Source organism: Artemia franciscana, chromosome 8, assembly GCF_032884065.1.
Source record: "Artemia franciscana chromosome 8, ASM3288406v1, whole genome shotgun sequence".
Taxonomy (NCBI): Eukaryota; Metazoa; Arthropoda; class Branchiopoda; order Anostraca; family Artemiidae; genus Artemia; species Artemia franciscana.
The window spans coordinates 32,235,957-32,262,773 of NC_088870.1; the positions used below are offsets into that span (position 1 = coordinate 32,235,957).

The 26,817-nt window shown below is 35.8% G+C and overlaps 1 protein-coding gene across 5 annotated transcripts in view; it reads left to right on the top strand.

The window, feature by feature from the left end:
- LOC136030305 (retinol dehydrogenase 12-like) overlaps positions 1-26,246 on the top strand; it is an 86,848-nt gene extending 60,602 nt beyond the window's left edge. For 2 of the 5 annotated variants that reach the window (XM_065709192.1, XM_065709193.1), the window contains exons 6-8: positions 6,372-6,481; positions 24,677-24,766; positions 25,997-26,246. In XM_065709192.1, coding sequence (XP_065565264.1) covers positions 6,372-6,481; positions 24,677-24,766; positions 25,997-26,101 — 305 coding nt within the window. In that variant the 3' untranslated portion in view covers positions 26,102-26,246. Of the gene's footprint in view, positions 1-6,371; positions 6,482-7,242; positions 7,353-24,676; positions 24,767-25,996 lie in introns of all 5 variants that reach the window. The other 3 variants (XM_065709190.1, XM_065709191.1, XM_065709194.1) reach the window with 2 other exon arrangements.
- The last annotated feature ends 571 nt before the right edge of the window (positions 26,247-26,817 follow it).

A 26,817-nucleotide genomic window follows, 5' to 3' on the forward strand; every position in this document is an offset into this window, starting at 1 on the left:
GGGGTGGTTTTTACAACATTGTTGTTTTTAAGGGGATTTTAGAAAGTAAATGTATGAGAAGTGCAAACATATTATTAATTTATGTTTCGGGTTTTCCTGAGCAAATGGTGGCCACTTTACAACTTATTTTTATCTGTTTACACCTCTGCATAATATGACACATCACCTCTTCAGTTCATCCTAAAACATTAAAATAAAGGCCATGCTTTTTTGAAATACCTAAACTTTAATAAAGGTTCATATAAGTATACACTTAAAACTAAGTATATGAGTCGAAATACTCCTTCAAAGGTTGGAGTAGTCATTTAAGAAAAATAGATTTTCAAAAAATTGTTTATAAAAGAAGGCAAATGATTGTATGTTTACTTTTTTTTTCTAACCGGTATAGAAGGGTGTCTGACATGTCAGTTTGAATCAGTGGAATGACATCGATTCTTTTTCAAACGTTTACCAATGAAATGTTGAAAAAAAAGTTGAAATTCACACCACTTGGTGTGTAATTCACACCACGGAAATGGAATGCAACTAAAATATTATTTTAGAGTTTTTCACCTTTTCAATGCCAACTAGTCACAAAATATAGTTATGTTTTTGTGTAGGGGTTGCATATATTTGTTCATGAAATTGTATAAACTGCTATATATACCGCTCAGGAATTTTATACTTATTTTGATACATGTTATCCAATCATATTTCCCCAATTGGTTGTTTATAAATGAAAATTTTTACAGGACAATTCTCTTAATTAATGCTAAATCTGAGCTGATATTCCATAAACGCTCATATTGAATGTCTGGAAATCTCTAGATAAAAAAAATATAGGAATTTACCATTGCTTGAAACCCTGAGAATTTAAAACACCAATCTATACCTATCAAATACAAAATAACAAACACGTAATTATTTATTTTTTAAGAAGTATTTCGACTCATAAACAAAGTTTGAAGCACATACCAAGAAGCATCTTTATTGAAGTTCATATTTTTCTGACGATTTTGGTCTTCATTCGAATATTTTAGGATGAATAGAATAGGAAATACTAACGAAGAGCTCTAAACTGACAGAACTCTAGACTGACAGCACTAGCCATTACAAACGTTCAGAAATATTTAGCTAGAGATTGGCCGTGTAATAAATAGATATGGCTGGAGTAGAAATAAAGAAATAGACTTTTTCTTATAAAACTGTGAATTCTGTAATTTAAGCAAAATGTAGCGAACTTTAAACAGTGGAAAGATACGCTACGTTGTTACGAAAAGGGAAATTTTGATTGATAGCTTCTGATTTTTCATCAAGGCTGACACTATTTATTAAAATATTATTTTTAAAAAGAAATAGAGACTAGTTAATATTTTATTACCTGTACTTAAAACCCTCGTTTTAAATGTCTTCTATCTATTTCTGCCTCTTTGTTCTATTATTATTGTTACACCCCTAAAAGAACTAATATTTAATGTTTAATACATCTTTTATGAATATAAAAATTTTATCTTACTCCTCATTTCTTACTCTTCATTGTTATCATAATTACTAAACGATGCCACAAAGTTAGGCGACAAAATAAATGGTTTGACCTTTTTTTTCCTTTTAAATTGCTGGTATTTCTTTGTTCGTATGTTTATCGAAGCAACCTATTATGCGCCCCTCGCTAAAGAAAGTCCTGGATCCGCCCCTGATCTCAGTGTACCATAAGGCTATTGTAAATAACTAATATTTCAAGGAAAAAGACTTAATTTCGGTCAGTTACAAGTTTCCTGATAAGCACTAAATGAGGTAATAGGGATGCTAAAACCAAATGATTAACCTTCAGTCTACTAAAACTTTTTGTCCAATTGCAAGTTTGCTCTCTGAATGTTGTTGGAAAATGCTGAGGCCACGATTTTGAAGCCTTATTTTCCTCCTATAAATGCTGAGTGTTAATTTTCAAACAGTTCGTGGTAACGAATTGTAGTAAGGAGCGACCCAGCTGAATAGTTACTGAAACTCTAAAAAACGGCATTTTAATACAAATAGATATTTCAGAAGAATTGGGTTTTTAGGCTGATTTTAAATATATAAGTTTCATCAATTTTAGTCTTAAACATCAAAAGTTAGGAACCTGAGAAAATTTGCCTTATTTTCGAAAATATGAACAAACACACCCTAAAAGTCATAGAAGTTTAATGAAAATCACACTATTAGATTCAGTTGTTCAGAGAACCCTATCGTAGAGGTTTTCAATCTCCTATCTGCAATAATGTGGAATTTTGTATTTTTTGCCAGACGACAGATTACGGATGCGTGTTTATTTTTTTCCCAGGGGTGATCATATCGAACCAGTGGTCCTAGAATGTCATGAGAGGGCTCACTTTAACGGACATTAAAATTTATAGTGCCCTTTTTAAGTGACCAAAAAATTGGAAGGCTACTGGGCCCCCACCCACGCTCATTTTTATCCAAAGTCACCGGATTAAAATTTTGAGATGGCCATTTTGTTCTGCATAGTCGAGAAAATCTAATAACTATGTCTTTGAGAACGACTTGATCCCCCACAGTCCCCAGGGGAAGGGCTTAAGTTATGAACTTTGCCCATTGTTTTCATATGATAATGATTATTGGGAAGTGTCCAGACGTTTTCAGGGGGATTTTTCCGAGGGGGGAGGGGATTATGTGGGAGGATCTTTCCATGGATACATTTTTGATGAGGAAGAGTATTTCCATAAGGGGGTGGGGCTGAACTTTTCAGCATTATTTACAAAACAATGAGAAAACAAATAAAAAGACAAATTTTTTCAACGGAAAGTAAGGAGTAGCATCAACACCTAAAACGCACAGAAATTATTACGTATATGGGGGGTTCGTCTCCTCCTCGATACCTCGCTCTTTACTCTAAAATATTTTAATAATTTTAAAAGAGCTATTTGTTTTAATTAAACGGCCTTTGAGATTTTGGGGTCATTCCTAAAGAATTGGAGCAAAATTTGAACTTTAGTGTAAAGAGCAAGGTATTGACGAGGGGGTGAACCCCCTCATATAATAAAAATATACGAATATAGAAGTTCGTTACGTGAGTTAATTCGTAAGTTATGTACATTTATTGCTAATAAAAACGTTACTAAAAATTACTAAAAAATAAAATTAAAAATTGTAGTGGCCTTTTGAGTGACCAAAAAATTGGAGGGTACCTAGGCCCCCTCCCCCGCCCTTTTTTATCAAAATTATCCGATCAAAACTTTGATAAAGCCATTTAGCCCAAAAAAAAAAATGCAAATTTCGTCTTAATTATTTATGTACGGTGAGTCAAAATCAAAACATGTATTAATTCATAAATTTTCAGAAGTTAAATAAAAAAACAAAACAAAACAAGTTTTTTTAACTGAAAGTAAGGAGCGACATTAAAACTTAAAACAAACAGAAATTATTCCGTATATGAAAGGCTATCCCCTTCTCAACGCCCCGTTCTTTACGCTAAAGTGTGACTCTTTCTCACAACTCAATTTATTAAAACAATAAAACACCTAAGCCTAGGCTAAACAGCGAGGCGTTGAGGAATGGACAGCCGCTTTCATATACGGAATAATTTCTGTATATGAAATGGAACATATACGGAACATAGGACTTGCCACTGAGGATTTCAAATCGTGATTTTTCCACTTTAAAGCATTATATAGTGGACAAACTTACTTCTCAACGATAATTTAAAACATACGGAAGGTTAAACATTGTGACTTTTGCATTCTACTGCTGTAGAATCTAGTGAGCATCTGAGCATGCTAAGGAAAAATATGTGATTCTGTGGCGGTAACTTCTTATTTTATGAAGTTGTTGGCCTTCAAGGTGTTTTCCAAGCCAAACCATTTTTTTCTTCATGTCTGACCCAGAAACGTTTTTGTATTGTTAGAATACGACTATTTATCTTCTATATAGAGAGATTTCTTGATTATATTTTCCTTACAAGTCGTTATTAAATTTGCATTTTTTCTGAAAAATTAATTTTTGCATCTGTGGGGTTTATTTGAATTATTAAGCGTCCAAAAAAATCTAATTTCAAAAAGTAAATGGGGCTGCTTTCCTGCAGTTTTCTTAAAACCAGTAATAACAGCTTTTTGTCGACTAACTCCACATGCTATAGTTGTCAGCTTGGTCTCACGGGTCTCGTAAATGGATGATCTTGTGGCTGAAATCATAACGTTATTTTTCCATTTTTTTTTCAGTATATCCTTTTTTTCATTCCCATTTATGTTTTTCTATAGTAACTTTGCAAAAAAAATTCAGATTTCTCACATGAACAGTTTGAAGTTTGCGCTGGATAAATATAAAATGAAATTGTGGGTGCTTTATCTCCGATAAATAGATGAAGTCTAGAATAGAGAAAGATTGATCGCCCTACACATAACTGGATTTACGTAAAAAAAACCTTTTGTGACTTGGTTCCGTTCGCCTATAAACTTTGATTATAGATAAATCAATATAAAAGTTCCAGCCTATAAAACTTATATGTAGTATTGCTTTTGTCTCAAAGGCAAGTTGCAGGTTTTGATTTTAAATCTTCGTTATCTAGTGGGAAAAAATCCCCAAAATGTTTTGTGTTTGCTTATGAGCTTGGGTATGAAGGAAGTTACGAAGGGGAATTGAAAATCGTCCTATTCGATTTGACTTTAAAACCGAAATATTTATTGCCTATTTATTGGTATCAACCAGTATTTTATAGGATGTCCTTGATACTGTATCAAACATTCTGTGAAAATCATCTCGTGCTAATAACAACTGATACCCTAAAAAAATTTAAATATGCAGGAGTTATTAAGTTTGAAGTCACTGATTAAAAGCTAGTAATGTGTTGAAATTAGCCTTATTTTAGGAAATGGGAACATCACCATAATGGACAGTGATCTGAATGAAAGTTTAACACTGTCAATTTCAGCATATCAGATAATTATTTTGCAGAAGTTTCAAGATCCTATTAAGAAAAAGGCAAAATTTCATTTTTTTTTTTTTGAAATGATGGTCGTGGGTGCATTTTTTTTCTTTTTTTTTCAGTGGTGGCAATGCAGTGACCCTAAAAAAAGTCTTGGTTCACGTGACCAAATTCTGAAACTTTTACTAGTCTTTTTAAGCAGCTAAAGAGGTTGTGCCTGAGCAAAGTCGCATTTTCAGCAATTTGGTGGCGCAAGACAATTTGCTATCGAGAGGAAATTCCGAAATTGCTAATTGGTTTTGAATAACTAAAAAGCTATCTATTCAGCTTTCCAGTTTCAATTGTAATAATCCTTAAAGTCTCATTTGTCTCTAAACACAGATGCAGTCATTGAAAAATGAACTGATATTATACACCGTTTATCCCATCAAATATAGTAGCCACGGAGCATCACATAGCTATGCACCAGTTATTGAGGTGTATTACTTTATGGGTAGGAGGGGTGCTTAAGGCCTCAAAAACATTTCTTAGGGCTAGTTCTTCGGATGAAATCCATTAATGTTCCATAGAATTTGGATTTAACCCCTGTCCTCACTTTAGAGAGAGATGCGATACCTTTATTGATCAATTCACAAAGCAACAGATCAAATTAAATAAACATAGCCACTACTAGAAGGTCAAATAACCCGTGTGTAGTGACTCAATTAATTAATTCCCATGAACAATAATATATAAATAAACACAAAAAAAAAAAAAAAAAGAGAAAAGACTAAATCCCCACACGGGATTTGCTCTCAACCTGCATCTCGGCCAGTTAGGAACTTTTTAACCTGTAATTTAAATGAAACAACTCATTCAGAGCCCGTAATGCTGGCCGGGAGGTTGAAATCATTCAATTAGTTTTACTAGCATTGACACTTACATTGACAGCATTGACACAATAAATAAGTCCCTTTTCCCGAAGCATTATTATGTAAAAGTCAAGCTTTAATGTATAGAGTGGGGCCCCCTTCACATAAGGTATAATCCTGGAAATGGTATCGAAGAACAGAATGAAATGAAGAAACAAGTTTTCCCAAAACTTTCTATGCCTAAATATTAATTTTTTCAATATCAATATAAATAAGTCACTCATTATATAAGCTCTTAGCTAGTCACAAAACATTAGATCCTGCCAAGAAAGCTAAGCTAGTATGTGAAGGGAAACAAGTATAAAAAATTTTCATCGTCAAATATGCTATAAATACTATTTTTATCGAGTAAAAACAAAATTTGCGCTTTTTTTCTTGTATAAATCGTGTACTGTTTTATTGTGTTTGTCGGAATGTGTGATGGGATGTAGTATCTGAAATCTTACCTGACACTTTGAAGATTCTATTAGTGCAGTTTTATAACGTAACAGATGAGTTTAGTCTGGACGAAAGGGAGTCGTGTAAGCTGTTCGAGATAGTGTACGACTATTTCTCATTTTTAGGAGTTATTACATTTTCTTTACATCCTGGTGTAATTAAGACGGAATTCAATCGCTATTTGCCTAAATATATTGGATCTACATTGGACTACATTCTTACTCATATGTCTAAGGTAAAACAATTATACCAACAAAACCATGCATAATAATCAATTTTCTTTTTCTCTGAACTCCTTTTTGACAAGGCAGCCACTAACTTGAGTGATCTACCATGTTTGAACAATGCTTTAAGTATTAACCCTACTATCCAGACATTAATATACAAAAATTATCTAACTATTAGAAATGGTGATGGGACGAGGATAAACTAGTAAGATTCGTTCATATGGGAGCTTTGAACTGCATTAAACTTCATATAAGGGCTATCAATGTCAAAGAAGATATCATGTTCCGGTATTTCTATCTACAAATAAAAAAAAGGTAGGGAGATGGCTTTATCCTTGATCATCTCAGTATGTTGACTTTGTTGTTCCTTAGGTTACCCTGTTAATGATTATGGAAACCAACGTCTTTTATGGATAAATTAATTCTAGTTGTTCAAATTTTAGTTCACATTGTGATTTTGCACAGTTCACATCTTTATTACTAAAAGAAAAGCATTACCAGTATTAAAATGATGAAGATAATTTATAGTCATACTGGTCCTAGTTTTAAGTGTTGTATTAATGGTTTCAAGTTCTGTTAGTTGTGAATATGAAGTAGATTTTTAAAGGGGAAATTAGTTACTTTGTTGTCACTAGTTTTGGATCGTACTAGGTGAAAACGAAAGAACTGTCCTCACTAGATCTTCTTTAAATCTTTGGCTCCATTCATGGCAGCCTTCCCCTCTTTTATGTAATGTTTTTTAACCTAACCATGCTTTATTCAATCATAGATGTCTCTGCCTACTCACTGCACCCAGGAGCCGTCAAAACGGATTTTGGTCGCTTTGTTCCCAAGATAATCCAAGCATTTCTATGGATAGCAGCTAGTGGCTTTCTTAAGGTCAGCATGGCATTGTTGCATGTTTATACTATTTGGTAAAAGATGGGGCTTGATGAACTAAGCTTTAAAACTCGAAAACTCCGAAGTTAGGCATTATTTAGTATTCAGTTTATTCTAAACTTCTATATCCCTTTTAGTTTTACTCGGTATAATATGCTTCAATTCGACGTTCGTTGCGGGAAATAGTTTGATTGATCATAACTTCGCTGGAGTATTTCTAGGAGGTATCATATATTGATTGAAACAGGTCAATAAAATGAAAAATATAGGAAATTGTAAAGTGGATTTTCAAAATCATTAGATTTTTGCTGGGTCACATGTGAGAGTCATCTCTTCTGCTTACGCCTCTGGATTAATTTATAGCATTTGGATATGTTATATTCTACATATATACTGAAATCTCATTCGCATAACAAAAATATGGTCTTTTGTAATAGTATAATAGCCATCTTGATGGATGTATTAAGGCTTAAATTATTCATCAATTCTAAATATTTGTGAATTTACTTTGTTATATTTCAAGTGAAGGGCTGTCTAATCAGAAGTATTCTATATCTTCATTGTCTTGTGGCGGTAATATTTGTTTTTTATGTTTTTTTTTCTTTTTTTTTCTATGCCTCTAATTTCGGTGTATTGCAAGTAATTGGGGTAAGAGTCCAACCTCGTCGTTTTTCTGAATCTGTGGACCTCAGGATGGCTGATGACTATGATATCAAGTTTTTGAAATTTGCGCATGATTTTCGCCTCTGGCCAATAAAGGGTGGTTTTTGCTTGTCCTTGATAGTCTGTGTCCGAGAGGGCTCTCTGACGTTCTTCCCCGAAGCTCTCTTATCTTCAAGCTGTGTTTCTGCTCTCTGAAAAATATATTCATTTGATATTGCATAGTAAAATCTATAAATCTAAAAAAGAAGATCTTTTCCGAGGGTTCTTAAGTGAAGCCGTCCCTGATTACTAGCCGTTTTTGTTGTGATTTTGGTTGAGTTGATCATTTCATTTTCCTTGTTTGAGACTGCAATTGAGGAATTGTATGTGGAAATGTACCTGCTTGTTTTAAATCTCATTTCCCAGAAAATGGGAGCTTACCCTTTTAAGTGGGGTTCAAATACTACCAGGTATGCAAGTTGATTTTTAAGTTGGAGATTAAGTTATAGAGAATATCTTTCGTTCAATTGAAAAACGGTATGCCCACAGGGGGCAGATGTGACAGGAGCGTAAACAAAGGTATATAGCCTACATCACATGTAGGTTATCAAAAGCGAGCTTAAATATTTCGGAACTAAAACATGACATGCTAGTCAGCAAAGGGAATTTTAATACCTTTGGGAGGATGGATTAAAATTTGTGCCAAAACCAGAAAAGACACCAATATTACATTTAGAGGATCAGACTAATGACAGATGTCACTGAAACCTTAAAAGCTATGTGGAAGCATCTAAACGATAAACTTGAAGGATAAATGGCACTTGGTAGGGTGAGAGGGGCTGGAGTTTATAATTTGAAGACTCTTTTTAGAGATAGGTATTTAAAAACAATACGAAAACTTTTCTAATCAGGAGAAATATTTTGAATGTAAAATGATTTCACGATGTTGAAGAGCTCCAATTTTTCATATTATATTAATGTATTAATTAACGAAAACTTTCCTGATCATGAGGAACATTTTAAATGTAAAATAATTTCATCAGGTAGAAGTTGCATATACAATGCTTGCATTGGAAAAAAAAAAATTAAATTTGAACAATGAACGAATTCTCCGATTTTTGTATCATATTAATATATCAATTAACGAAACTTTCCTAATCACGAGAAATATTTGAATTTAAAATAATTTCACGAGGTAGAAGCTGCATATACAATGCTTGTATAGGGAAAAAATAAAATAAAATCAAACTGTTCGTGGTAACGAACTGTAGTAAGGAGCGACCCGGCTCAATAGTAACCAAAACTCTAAAAAATTGAATTTTGATATCAATAGCTACATCAAAAGAATCGCATTTTAATGCTGATTTTGAATATATAAGTTTCATCAAGTTTAGTCTTACCCATCAAAAGTTACGAGCCTGAGAAAATTTGCCTTATTTAGGAAAATAGGGGGAAACACCCCCTATAAGTCGTAGGATCTTAACGAAAATGACACCATCAGATTCAGCGTATCAGAGAACCATACTGTAGAAGTTTCAAGCTCTTATCTACAAAAATGTAGAATTTTGAATTTTTTGCCAGAAGACAAATCACGGGTGCGTGTTTATTTGTTTGTTTGTTTTTTTTTTTGTTTTTTTTTTTTTTTTCTTTTCCCCAGGGGTCATCGTATCGACCAAGTGGTCCTAGAATGTCGCAAGAGGGCTCATTCTAACGGAAATAAAAAGTTCTAGTGCCCTTTTTAAGTGACCAAAAAAATTGGAGGGCATCTAGGCCCCCTCCCACGGTCATGTTTTTCCCAAAGTCAACGGATCAAAATTTTGAGATAGCCATTTTGTTCAGCATAGTCGAAAACCATAATAACTATGTCTTCGGGGATGACTTACTCCCCCACAATCCCTGGGGGAGGGGCTGCAAGTTACAAACTTTGACCAGTGTTTACATATAGTAATGGTTATTGGGAAGTGTACAGACGTTTTCAGGGGGATTTTATTTTGTTTGGGGGTGGGGCTGAGGAGAGGGGGCTATGTTGGAGGATCTTTCCTTGGAGGAATCTGTCATGGTGAAGAAAAATTCAATGACAAGGGCGCAGGATTCTCTAGCATTACTATAAGAAAACAATGAAAAATAAACATGAAAACGTTTTTTCAAATGAAAGGAAGATGTAGCATTGAAACTTAAAACGAACAGAGATTATTACGCATATGAGGGGTTCTAAAAATACTTTAGCATAAAGAGCGAGGTATTTAGGAGGAGATAAATACTTGCTCTTTATGCTAAAGTATTTTTAGTAATTTCAACTATTTATTCTTTAAGGGGTCATTCTTAAAGAATTGGGACAAAACTTACGATTTAGTGTAAAGAGCGAGGTATTAACGAGGGTACAAATCCCCTCGTATACATAATAAAAATATAAGGTTATGAAAGTTTGTTACGTAAGTTAATTCTTAAGTTACGTATATTTTTTACTAATAAAAACGTTCGTTAAAAATTAAAAGTTCTAGTTGCCTTTCTAAGTAACCGAAAAATTGGAGGGCAACTAGGCCTCCTTCTCCACCCCTTATTTCTCAAAATCGTCTGATCAAAACTAAGAGAAAGCCATTTAGCCAAAAAAGAATTAATATAGAAATTTCATTTTAATAATTTATGTGCGGAGAGCCAACACCAAACATGCATTAATTCAAAAACGTTCAGAAATTAAATAAAAAAAACTAATTTTTTTAGCTGAAAGTAAGGAGCGACATTAAAACCTAAAACGAACAGAAATTACTCCGTATATTAAATGAGTTGTCCCCTCCGCAATCCCTCGCTCTTTACGCTAAAGTTGACTCTTTGCCACAATTCTACTTTTTAAAACAACTTAAAGCTTTAGCGTAAAGAGCGAGGGATTGCGGAGGGGACAACTCATTTAATATACGGAGTAATTTCTGTTCGTTTTAGGTTTTAATGTCGCTCCTTACTTTCAGCTAAAAAAATTAGTTTTTTTTATTTAATTTGAAAAATGAACGACATCGCAGATTTGTTTATATTATGTGGATGTATCAAATAAAGAAAACTTTCCTAATCATGAGGAATATTTTGACTATAAAATAATTTATGGGGTATACAATGCATATAAAGTGATTGCATAGGAAAAAAAAATTAACAGTGAACAAGATATCCCATTGATTATATTGTGTTAATTTAAAAAACGTTTTCCACAAGATAAGTTTTTCAAAGAAAAGCAAAGAGCCTCATTTAACCAAAAATGAGTAGAAATAAAGTCAAATAATATTACAAGCGTGAAACTACCTCAAATCAATAAATAAATGAAACCCGAAACAAACAGAAATTACAGTGAATAACCAAGTCAAACTCAAAACGAGCAGAAATTAACATGAGTAGGGCTGACACCTCTCATGCCTTCTGAAGATCAGAACTTGATTTGTACCTTACTGAAAGCTACTGCTCCTATTAGTAGGAACAGTAGTAGCAGTAACAGTGTCGTATAAGTAGTAATAGTAACTGCAGTAACAACAGTATTAATAGCAATGGTACCATGCACGTGTTGCCTTTCGGTCAGTTGAATATTCTCCTCATGATGCCCCAGAAGTTTGATCTTGATACGATAAACCATTCAAAAATATCGCTGATATGCCCTTTTGAAAATCTGTATGCACCTAGCATGTTTTGATTTAGTTTAACTTTCCCCTCAACGTTTCGTGAGATCTTCATTCAAATATCCTCATCGCTGGTAGTACTTGGTACAGAAGTAATGGTTGTTGTGTTTGTAGTAGTATTTTTCCTGGAAGTTCCAAATTTCGCTCCTGATTTGCGTTCTTTTGACAAATCCTATGCACATAACGTGTTTTGATTCAACTCAAAATTCTCTGAAAGGCTCACTGTTTTCCCTTCGTCTTTTTGGAAAGTAAAGGTCAAAGGTACCCATCTTTCTTGGTAACATGTACTATACATAAACAATTGAAAAATTGCTGAACTCACAGCCTTTGCCCTGATAATTGGGGTGGGGGTTGACATCCTCAAAGACATAATTGCTGAACCTTTTACCTATGCTGAACAAAATAGCTGTCTCAGAATTTGGATGAGATGTGTTTTGGGAAATGTTGGGTGTGGGGGGGGGGGGGGGGCTGGCTGATTGCCCTTTAGTCACTTTTGACTCTGGAAAAGCGCACTAGAACTTTAAATTTCAATAAAAAACTTATATGCCCCCGCGGCATAACTTAAAACCCTTGCCCCTGGGCTTTAAGGGGTAGTACCCTGGACGTATAGTTATATGATCTTTGGACTATTTTGAAGAAAATGGCTGTTTTAAGATTTTGATCGAGTGCATTTGGCGAAAAAAGGGTGTGACGTGAAGTTTGTTGCCCTCTGATCACTTTTGGCTCTTAAAAAGGGCACTAGAACTTATGGTTTCTTCATCTTGCAGCTTACCAATCTGAATTCCGGCTTTCGGTTTATTCTTTCTCGGATATGTAAGACGAGGTAGGATTTTCGCAAGGACGAGGTTGTGGTTGGACCCTGATTTTTAGCCTAAGTTCGCACCGTTTACTAAACTTATCCAACGTTAGCTGACGAGAATCAAGTCAATTTGGGCCTTAGTAACACCGTCGTCGGAATGCCACATTAGTAGATAGCTTGGCTTGTGCTGAAATTGGTGTCGGTGACAACAACAGGATTCATTAAGGCATAGTTTGCTTGCCTTTGCTGATTTCCCTACCTATGCCCGAGTCCGAACTTTCCAAGGATTGGTGAGGGTGTTAGACAGACCAACTCTCGCGTTGATAATGTATAATAGATTGACATATAGATAACAGATAGACAGATAGATATAATAGATAGACGGATAATAGATAGACATATCTATTAACAAATGAAATAACATCATTTTAATATAATCCTAATAGGGGGGGGGGGGGGTTAATGCAAAGATGTTTCAAAACATTTCAAGACGTTCTTAAAATACTTTTCTGCAAGACGTTTTTCAAGACATTTCAAGACGTTTTCTAAAACATTTTTTTTTCATGGCGATTTTCTTCATGATTTCTTTGGTTGTTTTGTAAAATGGGAATGTTTACTCATGTTAAGGATGACGCATTCTGACATGAATTGTTTCTTCAGGCCCCCGTGAAGTTTCCCAGCTTGTAACTGTGGAGGTTGCACGATTTCTTTCTTTCAAGACGTTTTTCAGTGAACCCTGATATCCCAAAGACTTTTTGTCCGCTTTAGGACTCGAAAGGTCATTTTCATCCAATGGAACTGCGCACTAGAAAGCTGGACCAGCAATCTATTCTTAATTTATTGATTCAGGAAATAGATTCAACGAAATAGCCAATTCCACGCGCGTGGAATTCCCATGTCCCGCTTAATAAAATGATTAAGCTATTGGTTACGTGTCTCTCATGAGTGTAATAATTGAGATGCGGAAGGGAAAATTGATTACTAGAAATTGTTTACACCTGGTATGCAACTCTGCATATTAAGTAATGCTATAGAGAGTGTTATCAGATAATATTGCTATCAGAGATGAAATAAAAGTGAGAGTACCATTATGGTTAGAGGATGCTACGCCTTCATACATGATCAAAAGTTTTTCCTTTTCTTATTTACTACACAGAATTTTACACTTATATTAAGGACCTTCTTGAATGAGCATACCTATGTGCATAAGCTACAAGATGCTTAAATTGCATTAGTAAAATATATTGAAGTTTTGCACTGGATCAATAAATCAAAAAGATACAAACATTTGTACGTAAAAATTTTATTAATAAAAACAAATTGAAAAGCAATTGAAATTCAAAAAGGAAACAAGAGCTAAGAGCTCATAGGGCACTTGTGACGAGGTCGGAAGAGCCAAGAGCTCATATGGTATGAGCTCTAGCAAAATTCTAAGAATCAACAGATTGCTTTAACAGGAAAATCACAGGCTTAATGAGAGCTCTGAGTCACGAGGTCCTTCTAAATATCAAAATTCATTAAGATCCGATCACCCATTCATAAGTTAAAAATACCCCGATTTTTCTAATTTTTCCTTTGCCTTGAGCCCCCCAGATGGTCGAATCGGGGAAAACGACTTTATCAAGTCAATTTGTGTAGTTCCCTGACAAACCTACCAATTTTTATCGTCCTAGCACGTCCAGAAGCACCAAACTCGCCTAAGCACAGACCCCACCCCTTAACTCCCTCAAAGAGAGCGGATCCAGTCCGGTTAAGTCAATCACGAATCTATGACATTTATAAGCGTTTTCCAAGATTTTCGGTTTCCCCCTCCAGCTTCCCCAATGTTAACAGATCTGGTCGGGATTTGAAATAAGAGCTCTGAGACACGAGTTCCTTCTAAATATATAATTTCGTTAAGATCCGGTCACCCTTTCTTAAGTTAAAAATACCTCAATTTTTCTAAATTTTCCAAATTAACAATCCCCAGCTCCCCCAAAGAGAACGAATCCGTTCCAATTATGTCAATCAAGTATCTATAATTTGTGCTTATTCTTTCTATGAAGTTTCATCTCGATCTCTCCACTCTAAGCGTTTTCAAAGATTTCTGGTTTCCAAGATTTCTGTTTCTCCCCTCTAACCATCTATGTCCTCGGATCCAATTCGAATTGAAAATGGATCATCTGAGACAAAAGATACATCTATATATCCCATTTCATTAAAATCCGATCATCCATTCGTAAGATATCTCGATTTTCACGTTTTCCAAGAATTCCGGTTTCCGCCTCCAACTCCTCCCAGTGTCACTGGATCTGGTTGGGAATTAAAATTACCGTTCTAAAGCACAATATCCCTCTAAATATCAAATTTCATTAGAATCTGATCATCCGTTCGTAAGTTACAAATACCTCATTTTTTCTAATTTTTCCGAATTACACCCCCCCCCAAACCCCACCACAGAGAGCGGATCCAGCCCGGTTATTTCAGTCACGCATCTTGGACTTGTTCTCATTCTTCCCACCAAGTTTCATCCTTATCTCTCCGCTTTAAGCGTTTTCCAAGATTTGCGATTCCCCCTCCCCCCAATGACACTGGATCCAGTCGGGATTTAAAATACTATATCGAGGTCCTTCTAATTTTGAAATTTCATTAGGATATGATAACTCCTTCGTAAGTTAAAAATACCTCATTTTTCTAATTTTTCAGAATTAACCCTAGCCCCCCCCCCAACTCCCCCAAAGAGAGTGGATCCGTTCTGGTTATGTCAATCACGTATGTAGGACTTGTGCTTATTTTTCCCACCAAGTTTCATCCCGATCCCTCAACTCTAGGCGTTTTCCAAGGTTTTTGGTCCACCCCCCAACTCCCCCCAATGTCACCAGATCTGGTCGGGATTTGAAATAACAGCTCTGAGACACGAAGTCCTTCCAAACTTCAAGTTTCATTAAGACCCGATCACTCCTTCGTAAGTTAAAAATACCTCATTTTTCTAATTTTTCAGAATTAATCCTCCCCCTCCAACCCCCCAAACAGAGCAGATCCGTTCCGGTTATGTCATTCACGTATCTAGGACTTCTGCTTATTTTCCCCCCATGTTTCATTCCGATCCCTCCTCTGTAAGCGTTTTCCAAGATTTTAGATTCCCCCCTCCAACTCCCCCCAATGTCATCGGATCTGTCCGGGATTTAAAATAAGAGCCCTGGGACACGATATTATTCCAACCATTAATTTTCATTAAGATCCCATCACCCGTTCGTAAGTTAAAAATACTTCATTTTTTTTATTTTTCTGAATTAACTGGCCGTCCCTCCGACCCCCCCAGATTGTCAAATCCCGAAAACAACTATTTGTAATTTAAACTGGTCCGGTCCCTGATGCGCCTGCCAAATTTAATCGTCCTAGCTTACCTGGAAGTGCCAAAAGTAGCAAAACCGGGACCGACAGACAGACAGACCGACAGAATTTGCAATTGCTATATGTCACTTGGTTAATACCAAGTGCCATAAAAAACGAACGTGAAAAAGCGTACAAAAATATAAGCGAAAAGAGCCATGAATTAAAGAAAGGCAGGGATCCTACCAACCAGCTCCAGAAAGGAGGGGGGGTTGATATTAAAGGTAAATTTAAATCATATTAAGAGTTATTTCTGAAAGGTCTTAGTGAAAATTCTGCCTTTCTTTGAGCCCAGACAATGCGCCACCGTTTGACAAGCGCGCATCTGAATAATGTTTTCTCTTCAAATTTCACATAATTTCGTGAGCAGTAAATGTAAGCCACATTAAAATATTTGGAGGGCTTTTAATGAAAATACCTCGTTTCTGTGAGCCAGGACTATAAATTCCCCGTTTAAAAGCGCACATTTGAATAATATTTTCTCTTCGTTTCACATAGTCTCATTAGAGGTAAAAATGAGCCACATTAAGATATTTTTGAGGGCTTTTAATAGAAATACCTCGTTTCTTTGACTGAGCGTTAAATTTCACTCCCCCTCAGTAGAAAAAATTCTTTTAATACCTCCCAGCTTAACTTTAAGCTCTAGAATTTGTTAGTCCAAGCAATTTACGCCACCATGGCAATATGTGGCTGGCTCATAAACACAGAAAAAGCAATTCAAACTCACAAACTGGAAAAAAACGAAACATGAAAGAAGCTTATAAAGGATAAAATACAAGCAAAAAGAACCATGAATTAAAGAAAGACTGGGATCCTACGAATCAATTCCTGAGGAGGGGGGGTTTATCAGAGGTAAATTTAAACCACATGAAGATATTTTTGACGGCTCTTAATGAAAATCCCTCGTCTTTTTGAGCCAACACTATACATTCCCCGTTGACAATCGCATATTTGAATGATATTTTCTCTTCAAACTTCACTTAATCTTGTTAGAGGTAAATTTAAACCACGTTAAAATATTTTGAGGGCTTTTAATGAAAATTCATTGTTGCTTTGAGTCAAAACTATACATTCCTCGTTGACAAGTACATATTACAATTATTTTCTCTTCAGATTTCACATGATCTCGTTAGATGTAAATTTAAGCCACGTTAAGATATTTTAAGGGCTTTTAATGAAAATACCTCGCTTTTTACTGAACGTTAGATTTCACTCCCCTTCTGTCCAACAGACACTGTCATAACAGAGGTGTTATGACAGGTGTCTGTCATAACAGACACCTGTACCTCTTAGAAAACACTCCCTATAACGTAACATGCAAGCCCTGTTACGTTGGTGTACTATACACGTGCGCTATAGTATTACGTTAGACCCAGGTGCGCGTAATAATGTCTTGAGGAAGTAGTAGCTCTAATAGTTTACCCCCTATCTGTCTTCCAGAATAGATTGACCCATCAATATTCAAGTGATTTTTGAATTTATCGCAAGGTGTAAAGGATTTTTTGTAATAATGTGCACCGCATGGTGGTAACTGTATTGGTGCATACCAATCAATCATGTTCATTTCAAACAGTCTTTGTTACTTGATCCGGGCACTCATTGTATTTGGCAGTGAGGCTGGTCATGTTAGCTCCTAAACTGTTGAGGTATCGATCAAGGAGGACTGTACTCTCTTGTAAGAAACCTGAGTGGAGATCTCTATTAGGATTCCTAATATTGGACTTTTTTCCGAAGTATGATGAAATTTGCGGGAGAAAATTCCACAATTAATTTTAAAGTGCTTCGCTGTACTCGACTATAATTCCAATTTTAGGTCCCTCATGCATTAGGTAATTACTCTAAACTTTCAATTCCAAAAATTCCCAAACTATCCCCAACATCTCCGTAAAGACGAATTTATCCGTCTGTTTTCCTCGTGATCCCACTGATATTTCAATAACTTTTTTCGCTGTTCAGAATTATCAAAATTCATCATTATCATCAACAAGGTCTATTCTGTTGCCACATCAATTCATAGGATTGCGCAAAAGCATCTGATGTACTTTTGACGTCAATCCCTTATCCTGATTTCCTTCTACTATGTCATAATCACTTGTTATGTCTTGTTATGTCAAACTAGATCTACGTTGGCTGGGCAACGTGAGGTGTTGCGGCAACCTTTGTTCGGCTTCGCCGAGTAAAGTGTTGCGAAAGCAACACTTTTGTTTCCTCGCTTCGATTAAACGCTGAAGTTGTTAATCTGTAAGGATCTTAAAATAAATACTAGGTACAACCCCTCATTGCAACTAGCAAAAGTTGCAAACCCTTGATTGCTGAAGATGCAGATGAGTATTTTCTTGCGGATGAGTATTTTCTAGGAAAATACTCATCACGCTTGGGGGAATCCATCGACCATGAACAATAATAACAAAATGACGCTGAAGTTGTTAATCTGTAAGGATCTTAAAATAAATACTAGGTACACCAACTAGGTACAACCCCTCATCGCAACTAGCAAAAGTTGCAAACCCCTGATTGCTGAAGATGCAGATGAGTATTTTCTTGCGGATGAGTATTTTCTAGGAAAATACTCATCACGCTTGGGGGAATCCATCGACCATGAACAATAATAACAAAATGACGTAATTTTGTCTTTATCAATCAAGTGTTTACAAGGCAATCTTGGTGATTGCCTCATCTTATATAACAAGAATATTATATTCCATTATCAAAACCACACACGATACTATCAGAATTATGCAAGTTCTGATCAAAATTGTACATGTTATTACCGTTATCTCGCTAGTTATTAACGAAGTATCTTCAGAATCAATCAAAACCTGACAGCTATTACCAAAATGTCATGATGCTAAAAAAATTTATTTTTTTGGCGAAGTAGCGAATTCTTAGCTTCTATATGTTGTATCAGCTTCAACCCACTATCGTCTACTTAGTAAAAAGTGAAATGTCTCCTTGTGGCTATTTGGTATAACTGGAAGCTCTAATGTCCTTTTTGAGTGATTGAAAGGGATTTTAGGGCAACCACGCTCCGTTCTGTCCCCTTTTTGCGTCCGGGCACCTCTGTATCCCCTCGCGATAGTCTATCAATATTTCCATATAGTTATTTTACTCAGAACATTCAAAATATACAGTAAATATGCCACCAGGGAAGAGATTACGCACATAGCCCAATGGACAAAAGTTCTAAATTATGCGAATTGACTATTGTTCACCGATAACTTTTTATAGGAAAAGGGGAGTTTGTTTGATCTCGACTGTCTATTATTTGTCTCTGGTCCGTTTGAAACTTACATATTCTAGTCCCCGGGCCAAGAGAACCCTGATGTACAAGATAATTTTGGGTACAGCCCCTTCCAAAAGACGGGCCTAAAAAATGCTAAAAAAAAAAAATTCACGAACGGCTTGAAACTTGCATCTTTAAGTCGTCCTTGGCCCAGGGAAACCCAAATTCACAAGCAAATATTTCAAGAATTATTGGCCTGCCCAAAAATGAGGCCCAAAAGGGCAAGAAACCGGGTTTTTTCCGGACGAATTGAAAACTACCTATGTAATTCCCCGAGCCAAGGAGGTTCTATTGCAGAAACAAATTTTTTGGTTAGGAGCACTGGCTTCCCGAAAATGGCATCGTAAAACGGACCAATTTCATGTTTTCCAGTCAGCTTGAAACTTTCAGTGATCGTTCCTACAATGAAGGAAACCCTAGACTATTATAGGAGAGTGAAAGGTTGGTAGAGCCCGAAAAATAGACGAAAAAACATAAATTTGATTTTTTGTGTCGATTGGTCTAAAACGCAAAGGGCAGAAAGACTGGGCCACGCAAACCTCAATGAAGACAATAAAAATTTGGCATCGAATTGGTTCTATTGATTCGTGAAACAGGCTTATTTTCTTTTAAGGGAACAAAGTAGAACACTTCGTACTATTTAAAAAACCTTATGTTAATTTATATAACAAGACTAGGAGTCACAATGAATTATAACCTGAAACGTTTTTAATAAAACAGTAGATTAGGGAAATCTATATTCAAAGATGTCCACTGAAAGGGGTTAGGATGATTAACCGCATGAAAGACCAAAAATTATACGGATTTGCAATCCAAATTTTTGGAAACTCCCGTCGTCATTAACGTTAAATTTTATACTAAACTAGCTGACCCCTGCCACTCGTTGCTGTGGCGCTGTATGCCCCAGACGAGTAACTGGCGTCAGTGCCAGTTACTCGTCTTTAAAGTAGCAAATCGCTTAATTGCACATATAGATTAACAGAAGTACAGTAGATTAACAAAGGTACAAACAGTATATTTATATATACATAGATATGATGATTAAAAAATTGTTGGGTAGTACTGCCTATCATCAGATATTATAACTGGATTTTCAGATCTTGCCTAAAGTTTTAATTGTTTTTCAAAAATTTAATTTTAAGCAGAAAATATGAGAAGCTCATAAAATCAGGTCACTTACAAAGTGAACAGAAATTGTTTAATAAAAAAAAAAAAAACTTTGCTAAGAATGTTTTTCAAAGAAAAGCAAAGAGTGATGCTAAAACCGAAAATGAGCATAGATAAATTAATATATCATGTCAAAATTAAACGAACAGAAACTACTATGAATAAATAGGTCATGCCTAAAACGAATACAAGTTAGAGTGAATAATCAAGTTAAAATTAAGAATAACTATGGATGGATAAAAAAATATAAAAGGAATAGAAATTGAAAAGAATTTTTAATTTGAAAGTAAAACAAAGGCCAATTCTAGGGCAAAACTAAGGTAAATTGCCATAGAAATAAGGGATGATCGAGATTTTTGGTTTGACTCATAACGGACAATGTCGAGTGAACTTGTATGCAAAACGAGGGTACTGAACTTGCTTGGATTCAGAGGTGAAAAATGACCTAAGCGTAATAGGCTTGCCCACTTAGAGTCTCGGGGGGACAACCGTTTTTTTTTAGGATTGACACATAACCGACAAGTCCCCTGGACTTGCGCTTATTTTAGGTTTTAGTCACTCATTCAGGATAGTTTCTGTTCGTTTAAATTTGATTAATATATTATTCTAGTTTAGCTCCTTTTAGGATTAATATGCCTCTTTACTTTTCTTCGAAAGACTTATTTTTGAAGACATTTTGTTTGATTAATAGCAATACAAAATTAAAAGTAAAGTGACTTTACTTGGACATGATAATGCAAGTTTTCAACTAAAGAATGGTAAAAAGAAGAACCTGAAGATTTGAAAAATCTGATCAAACAAGAATCAAGAAAAAAATTGTTTTGAATAAGAAGTGCGAAGAAGTAGAATGATAATATTGAATGTAGCTCAAATTATAGAGAATAGGATGAACATGCGACAATTTGTTACTGTGTATACCTCATGTATGATACATAACTGCCTAACGTTTTTCGACACATAGATTGAATAAGATAAATATTAGTATCATAATATAAAAAAAAACACCAAAGATTGTTTAAACAATTGAAGGGTCGTTTAATTTTTTTTTGAACTTAGCGCAGAATAGGCACATTAATTTCAATAAATTTGATTTGTACCAGATCTTTTTCCTTAGAGTCTTGGAACCGATCAGGGTGCCACACCTTAGACAACTCTCGCCATCTTTGTCTAATCTCTTCCATACTGACATCTTTTGTCAAGTTCATGACTTCTAAGGCGTGGTGACGGCCAGATGGGTCTAATTTCTTATATAAGAATTCAAACGCTTCACTTAATCCTTTAGTTCTTAGCATATGAAAAAATTCTTCCATTAGACGATAGAAATTCTTCCATAATGGAGAATTGAAGAAATCTCGAAGGGCATCTCGAACTTTGACTGATTCCCCCGTTTCACCGTCAGCGATTTCAGCATTAAAATAAAAGTATGACGAAATCATCCCCCAAAACGCCATTAGACAAATTATCAAATACAGTACATTCTTTAGAGAAAATCCGGATTCCTTTTCTTTTCTCCAGCGTCGCGAAAACAAAATTTGACCCAAGCAAGAAAAGAAGGAAACCAGCGTCAAGCCACTAGTTGGTGTTCCAGTCAAAATAGCTGGAATGTATGCCCCAACGACTGGGACCATTAGCCCGCTTTCTTGAAGCCCAATGTTACCAATAGTGTATATCCCTAAGGCACAAACGAGGGGCGCAAACCAGTCAAGGGCTGCTACTAATCGTTCTTCATAGTATTCAAGAGGGATAGCCGAAACGAAAAGACTTGCCCATAAATTAACGACTAAAAATTGACAAATCAGCTTTGCCCAGTCTATGGGTGGCTTTGGGTTAGAAACCTTCAATGTGTACCATTCCCTCTGAAATTCCTTTTCAAAGTTGGCTTCTCGGACATAGTATGGCATATAGAAGAGGTCATATATGAGAGACAGACCAAAACATCCACAGAAAGTTGTGAGAAAGGAGGCCATATGTTTTAGTCTTCCTAGGTATAACAGATGGAGTCCTAAGAGACCACCAATCAAACAGTTCGTGGTAACGAACTGTAGTAAGGAGTGACCCGGCTCAATAGTAACCAAAACTCTAAAAAATTGAATTTTGATATCAATAGCTACATCAAAAGAATTGCATTTTAATGCTGATTTTAAATATATAAATTTCATCAAGTTTAGTCTTACCTATCAAAAGTTACAAGCCTGAGAAAATTTGCCTTGTTTAGGAAAATAGGGGGAAACACCCCCTAAAAGTCGTAGGATCTTAACGAAAATGACACCATCAGATTCAGCGTACCAGAGAACCCTACTGTAGAAGTTTCAAGCTCCTATCTACAAAAATGTGGAATTTTGTATTTTTTGCCAGAAGACAAATCACGGGTGCGTGTTTATTTGTTTTTTTTTGTGTTTTTTTTTCCCAGGGGTCATCGTATCGACCAAGTGGTCCTAGAATGTCGCAAGAGGGCTCATTCTAACGGAAATGAAAAGTTCAAGTGCCCTTTTTAAATGACCAAAAAATTGGAGGGCATCTAGGCCCCCTCCCACGCTCATTTTTTCCCAAAGTCAACGGATCAGAATTTTGAGATTGCCATTTTGTTCAGCATAGTCGAAAACCATAATAACTATGTCTTTGGGGGTGACCTACTCCCCCACAATCCCTGGGGGAGGGGCTGCAAGTTACAAACTTTGACCAGTGTTTACATATAGTAATGGTTATTGGGAAGTGTACAGACGCTTTCAGGGGGATTTTATTTTGTTTGGGTGTGGGGCTGAGGAGAGGGGGCTATGCTGGAGGATCTTTCCTTCGAGGAATCTGTCATGGGGGAAGAAAAATTCAGTGACAAGGGCGCAGGATTCTCTAGCATTACCAAAAGAAAACAATGAAAAATAAACATGAAAACGTTTTTTCAAATGAAAGGAAGAAGTAGCATTGAAACTTAAAACGAACAGAGATTATTACGCATATGAGGGGTTCTAAAAATACTTTAGCATAAAGAGCGAGGTATTTAGGAGGAGATAAATACCTTGCTCTTTATGCTAAAGTATTTTTAGTAATTTCAACTATTTATTCTACGGCCTTTCTGATTCAGGGGTCATTCTTAAAGAATCGGGACACAACTTACGATTTTGTGCAAAGAGCGAGGTATTAACGAGGGTACAAACCCCCTCGTATACATAATAAAAATATAAGATTATGAAAGTTTGTTACGTAAGATAATTCTTAAGTTACGTATATTTTTTACTAATAAAAACGTTCGTTAAAAATTAAAAGTCCTAGTTCCCTTTTTAAGTAACCGAAAAATTGGAGGGCAACTAGGCCTCCTTCTCCACCGCTTATTTCTCAAAATCGTCTGATCAAAACTAAGAGAAAGCCATTTAGCCAAAAAAAGAATTAATATACAAAATTCATTTTAATAATTTATGTGCGGAGAGCCAAAACCAAACATGCATTAATTAAAACACGTTCAGAAATTAAATAAAAAAAAACTAATTTTTTTAGCTGAAAGTTAGGAGCGACATTAAAACTTAAAACGAACAGAAATTACTCCGTATTTGAAATGAGTTGTCCCCTCCGCAATCCCTCGCTCTTTACGCTAAAGTTTGACTCTTTGCCACAATTCTACTTTTTAAAACAATTAAAAGCTCCGCAATCCCTCGCTCTTTACGCTAAAGTTTGACTCTTTGCCACAATTCTACTTTTTAAAACAATTAAAAGCTTTAGCGTAAAGAGCGAGGGATTGCGGAGGGAACAACTCATTTCATATACGGAGTAATTTCTGTTCGTTTTAAGTTTTAATGTCGCTCCTTACTTTCAGCTAAAAGAATTAGTTTTTTTTTATTTAATGAAGAAAAGAATGTATGCAATCACTACATTTTTCATGATTTTCTCTCTAATTGCTAGTCACTTAAAGATTTTCTAGGTGACCAGCAATGATGTAACATCAGGAAGCTGTTCGAAAGTCAGCTGAGTAAAAAATTATCTGTGATAGAGCTCAGGTGAAAAAAAGAGAAAAAAACAAATTTCAACTTCAACAATAGATATGCATTTCTTGGAGTACCTTAATAACTGTACTAGTAGTATTCTTTTTGACTGGATTAGAAGTATTCTGTGGTCATGCACTCATGACCTGTGTCATTTAATGATGTATAAGTTTTAAACTTCTTCTATGGACACTTCTAAATTCAACAATTATTATTTATTTAAGAATTAACGACGCTTCTTGACTACTAAGGTCCCTGCGTCGGCCCTGCAGTGCATTCCAGCAGCATGATTCGATCTCTGGGTCCTGTATTACCAAGCTAAGGTCAAATCCACTGCGCCACCACAGGACTAAATTCAACAATCTTTTTGATATTAGTGGCTTTTGAAAACCTGCTCTTATCATTGTGACTCATAGTTCTGATTTTTATTGCAGTCTGCTAAAGAAGGAGCTCAGACTACAATTTATTTGGCTGTTACTGAAAATCTGGAAGGTTTATCTGGAAGCTATTTCTCTGATTGCAAGGTAAGTTGTGATTTTTTTCTACATCTATGTAGTTTGGTTTTCTACTTTATTTGTCTTGCAGGTAACTACATGAAGCTACAGGCAACAGTGAATCAGTAATATTAGATTATAATCATTATTTTTGGAGATTGGGTAAGTCGTAGAGCTTATTACGGTCACCCACCTGCTGCTATCAATCGGATGTCTCCGTAATTTGATATTTTTTAACTTTGAGGTTATTCTAACATTGCACCCTTAGACTTTTGGTCCCTCGATTATGGAATTGTGTCCTAATCCCTTAGTTGGGACTATTTCTCTATCCCTGCATGTAGTAAGAAGTATTTTCCCTTATAGATTATTTTATGGCTCTATGGAATAAAATGCAGTTGGGAAAATTCAAAAGGAAGCAATCTCCTTGGTTGACGATTTGTAATATTTTGATTTGGTACTTCATCAGATGTACATGTCTGATTTATTTTGAATTAAGTCAAAATTTGGCAAAGGGTCTCTTTGTGGCAATATCCAGCTGATACAAACCCGATAAACGAAGTCGAAGGATTCTGATGGGAATTCATGGGCATGTGGCTACCAGGCTTGCGGCTAATGGAGATAGTAAAAAAAAAAGGCGTTTCGCTATATTACAAAAGCAATGCGTGTATAATTTTCCTACAATATCACCAAAAAGGGAACACCAGAGCAACGCAAAACCAAGCTTGCGGCTCAAAGAGAAAGGGCCAGATTAGGAATGTCTAATTTACGTCATCAATTCGATCCAAAAATGACATAGCGTTGCCGGGACCCAGAACACAAGGGACAATGAGAATCCATATAAAGAAGCCTGCCGCGTGCCATGCTGGGGCCCGCAGGGCCCGGTGGCAAAGCCGCTGGGACCCAGCACTGTCTGTGGTTAGAACACAAGGGACAATGAGAATCCATATATAGAAGCCTGCCGCGTGCCATGCTTGTGCACGGCGGCGAAGCCGCCGGGACCCAGCACTGTCTGCGGTTAGAACACAAGGGAGAATGAGAATCTATATAAAGAAGCCTGGGACCCAGCTAGTCTGTACTAAAAATGATCTGTTTCTGTGGATGCCTGAATTATTCAGGTTTATCTTAGTTTTGACAATATTTTTGAAGAAATTATATTTCAGCTGAGGGAAGGGGGCAAAATGTGGCCTGAGTGGAACTGAAGTCTGGGAGGGGCAGTTGGTTTCTCTGAACCTTTAATTGTAACAGAATATGTTTTTGCAGGTTGCTAAAGAATCTAAGCTTGCAAAAGACGAGGGATTGGCAAAGAAACTATGGGAAGTTAGTGAAGAGCTTGTGAAAATTCAAAAAGATGAGTTGCATTTGTGATAGTTAAGTATTCATGAATTCCTTGCCAGCAGAATCACTAGCTTATTCACAATTTTTACTGCCATGATTTGATGTTCTCATTTACTAATTATTTTAAGTTTTATTTTGTGTGATTTGCTTCTACTAGTAAAAACTTCTTAAATTGCTTTGTTATTTGAAACTTCGAGGCACAGATTTTTTTTTGTAGAGAGAACGGGCGTATCCAAACAAAATCTAAGAAGAGTATGTAATTGATTTTTGCATCTTCAAGAAGAACTATGCCATTATAAACTTATACTACGTTAGTTAGGATTCCCTTTTAGGCCATATGCAGGAGAAAAGTTGAAACTAATTTTGGATGTATTGGTTTATGAAGCACGAAATGGGCCCAAATTTTGATTCGTCTCTGATAGGGTTAAAACTTACAGGGCTGATTAGATCTTAAAGAGGCGAAATAATTTTGGACATTGGTTGTACACCTCTGTAAAAATTTTAGCGCCAAGAGAACCTCAACTCAGACAAAAAAAAACGTACTTGGACTTACATAGGACCTCTCTCACATGTCGGCGCAGAAGGTGGTAAGAATGCCTCTCCAAGATGACCTCTCCAGCGCCTTCGGTCAAAGTTCATCAAGGATTGTTCTTGAGAGTGCTGCATCTTTTTCTAGGCATTGTCCAAGTGTAGGCTTCTGTCGTTCGCGCCGTCGAACTCCTGGAGGAGTCCAACACCAAACATCA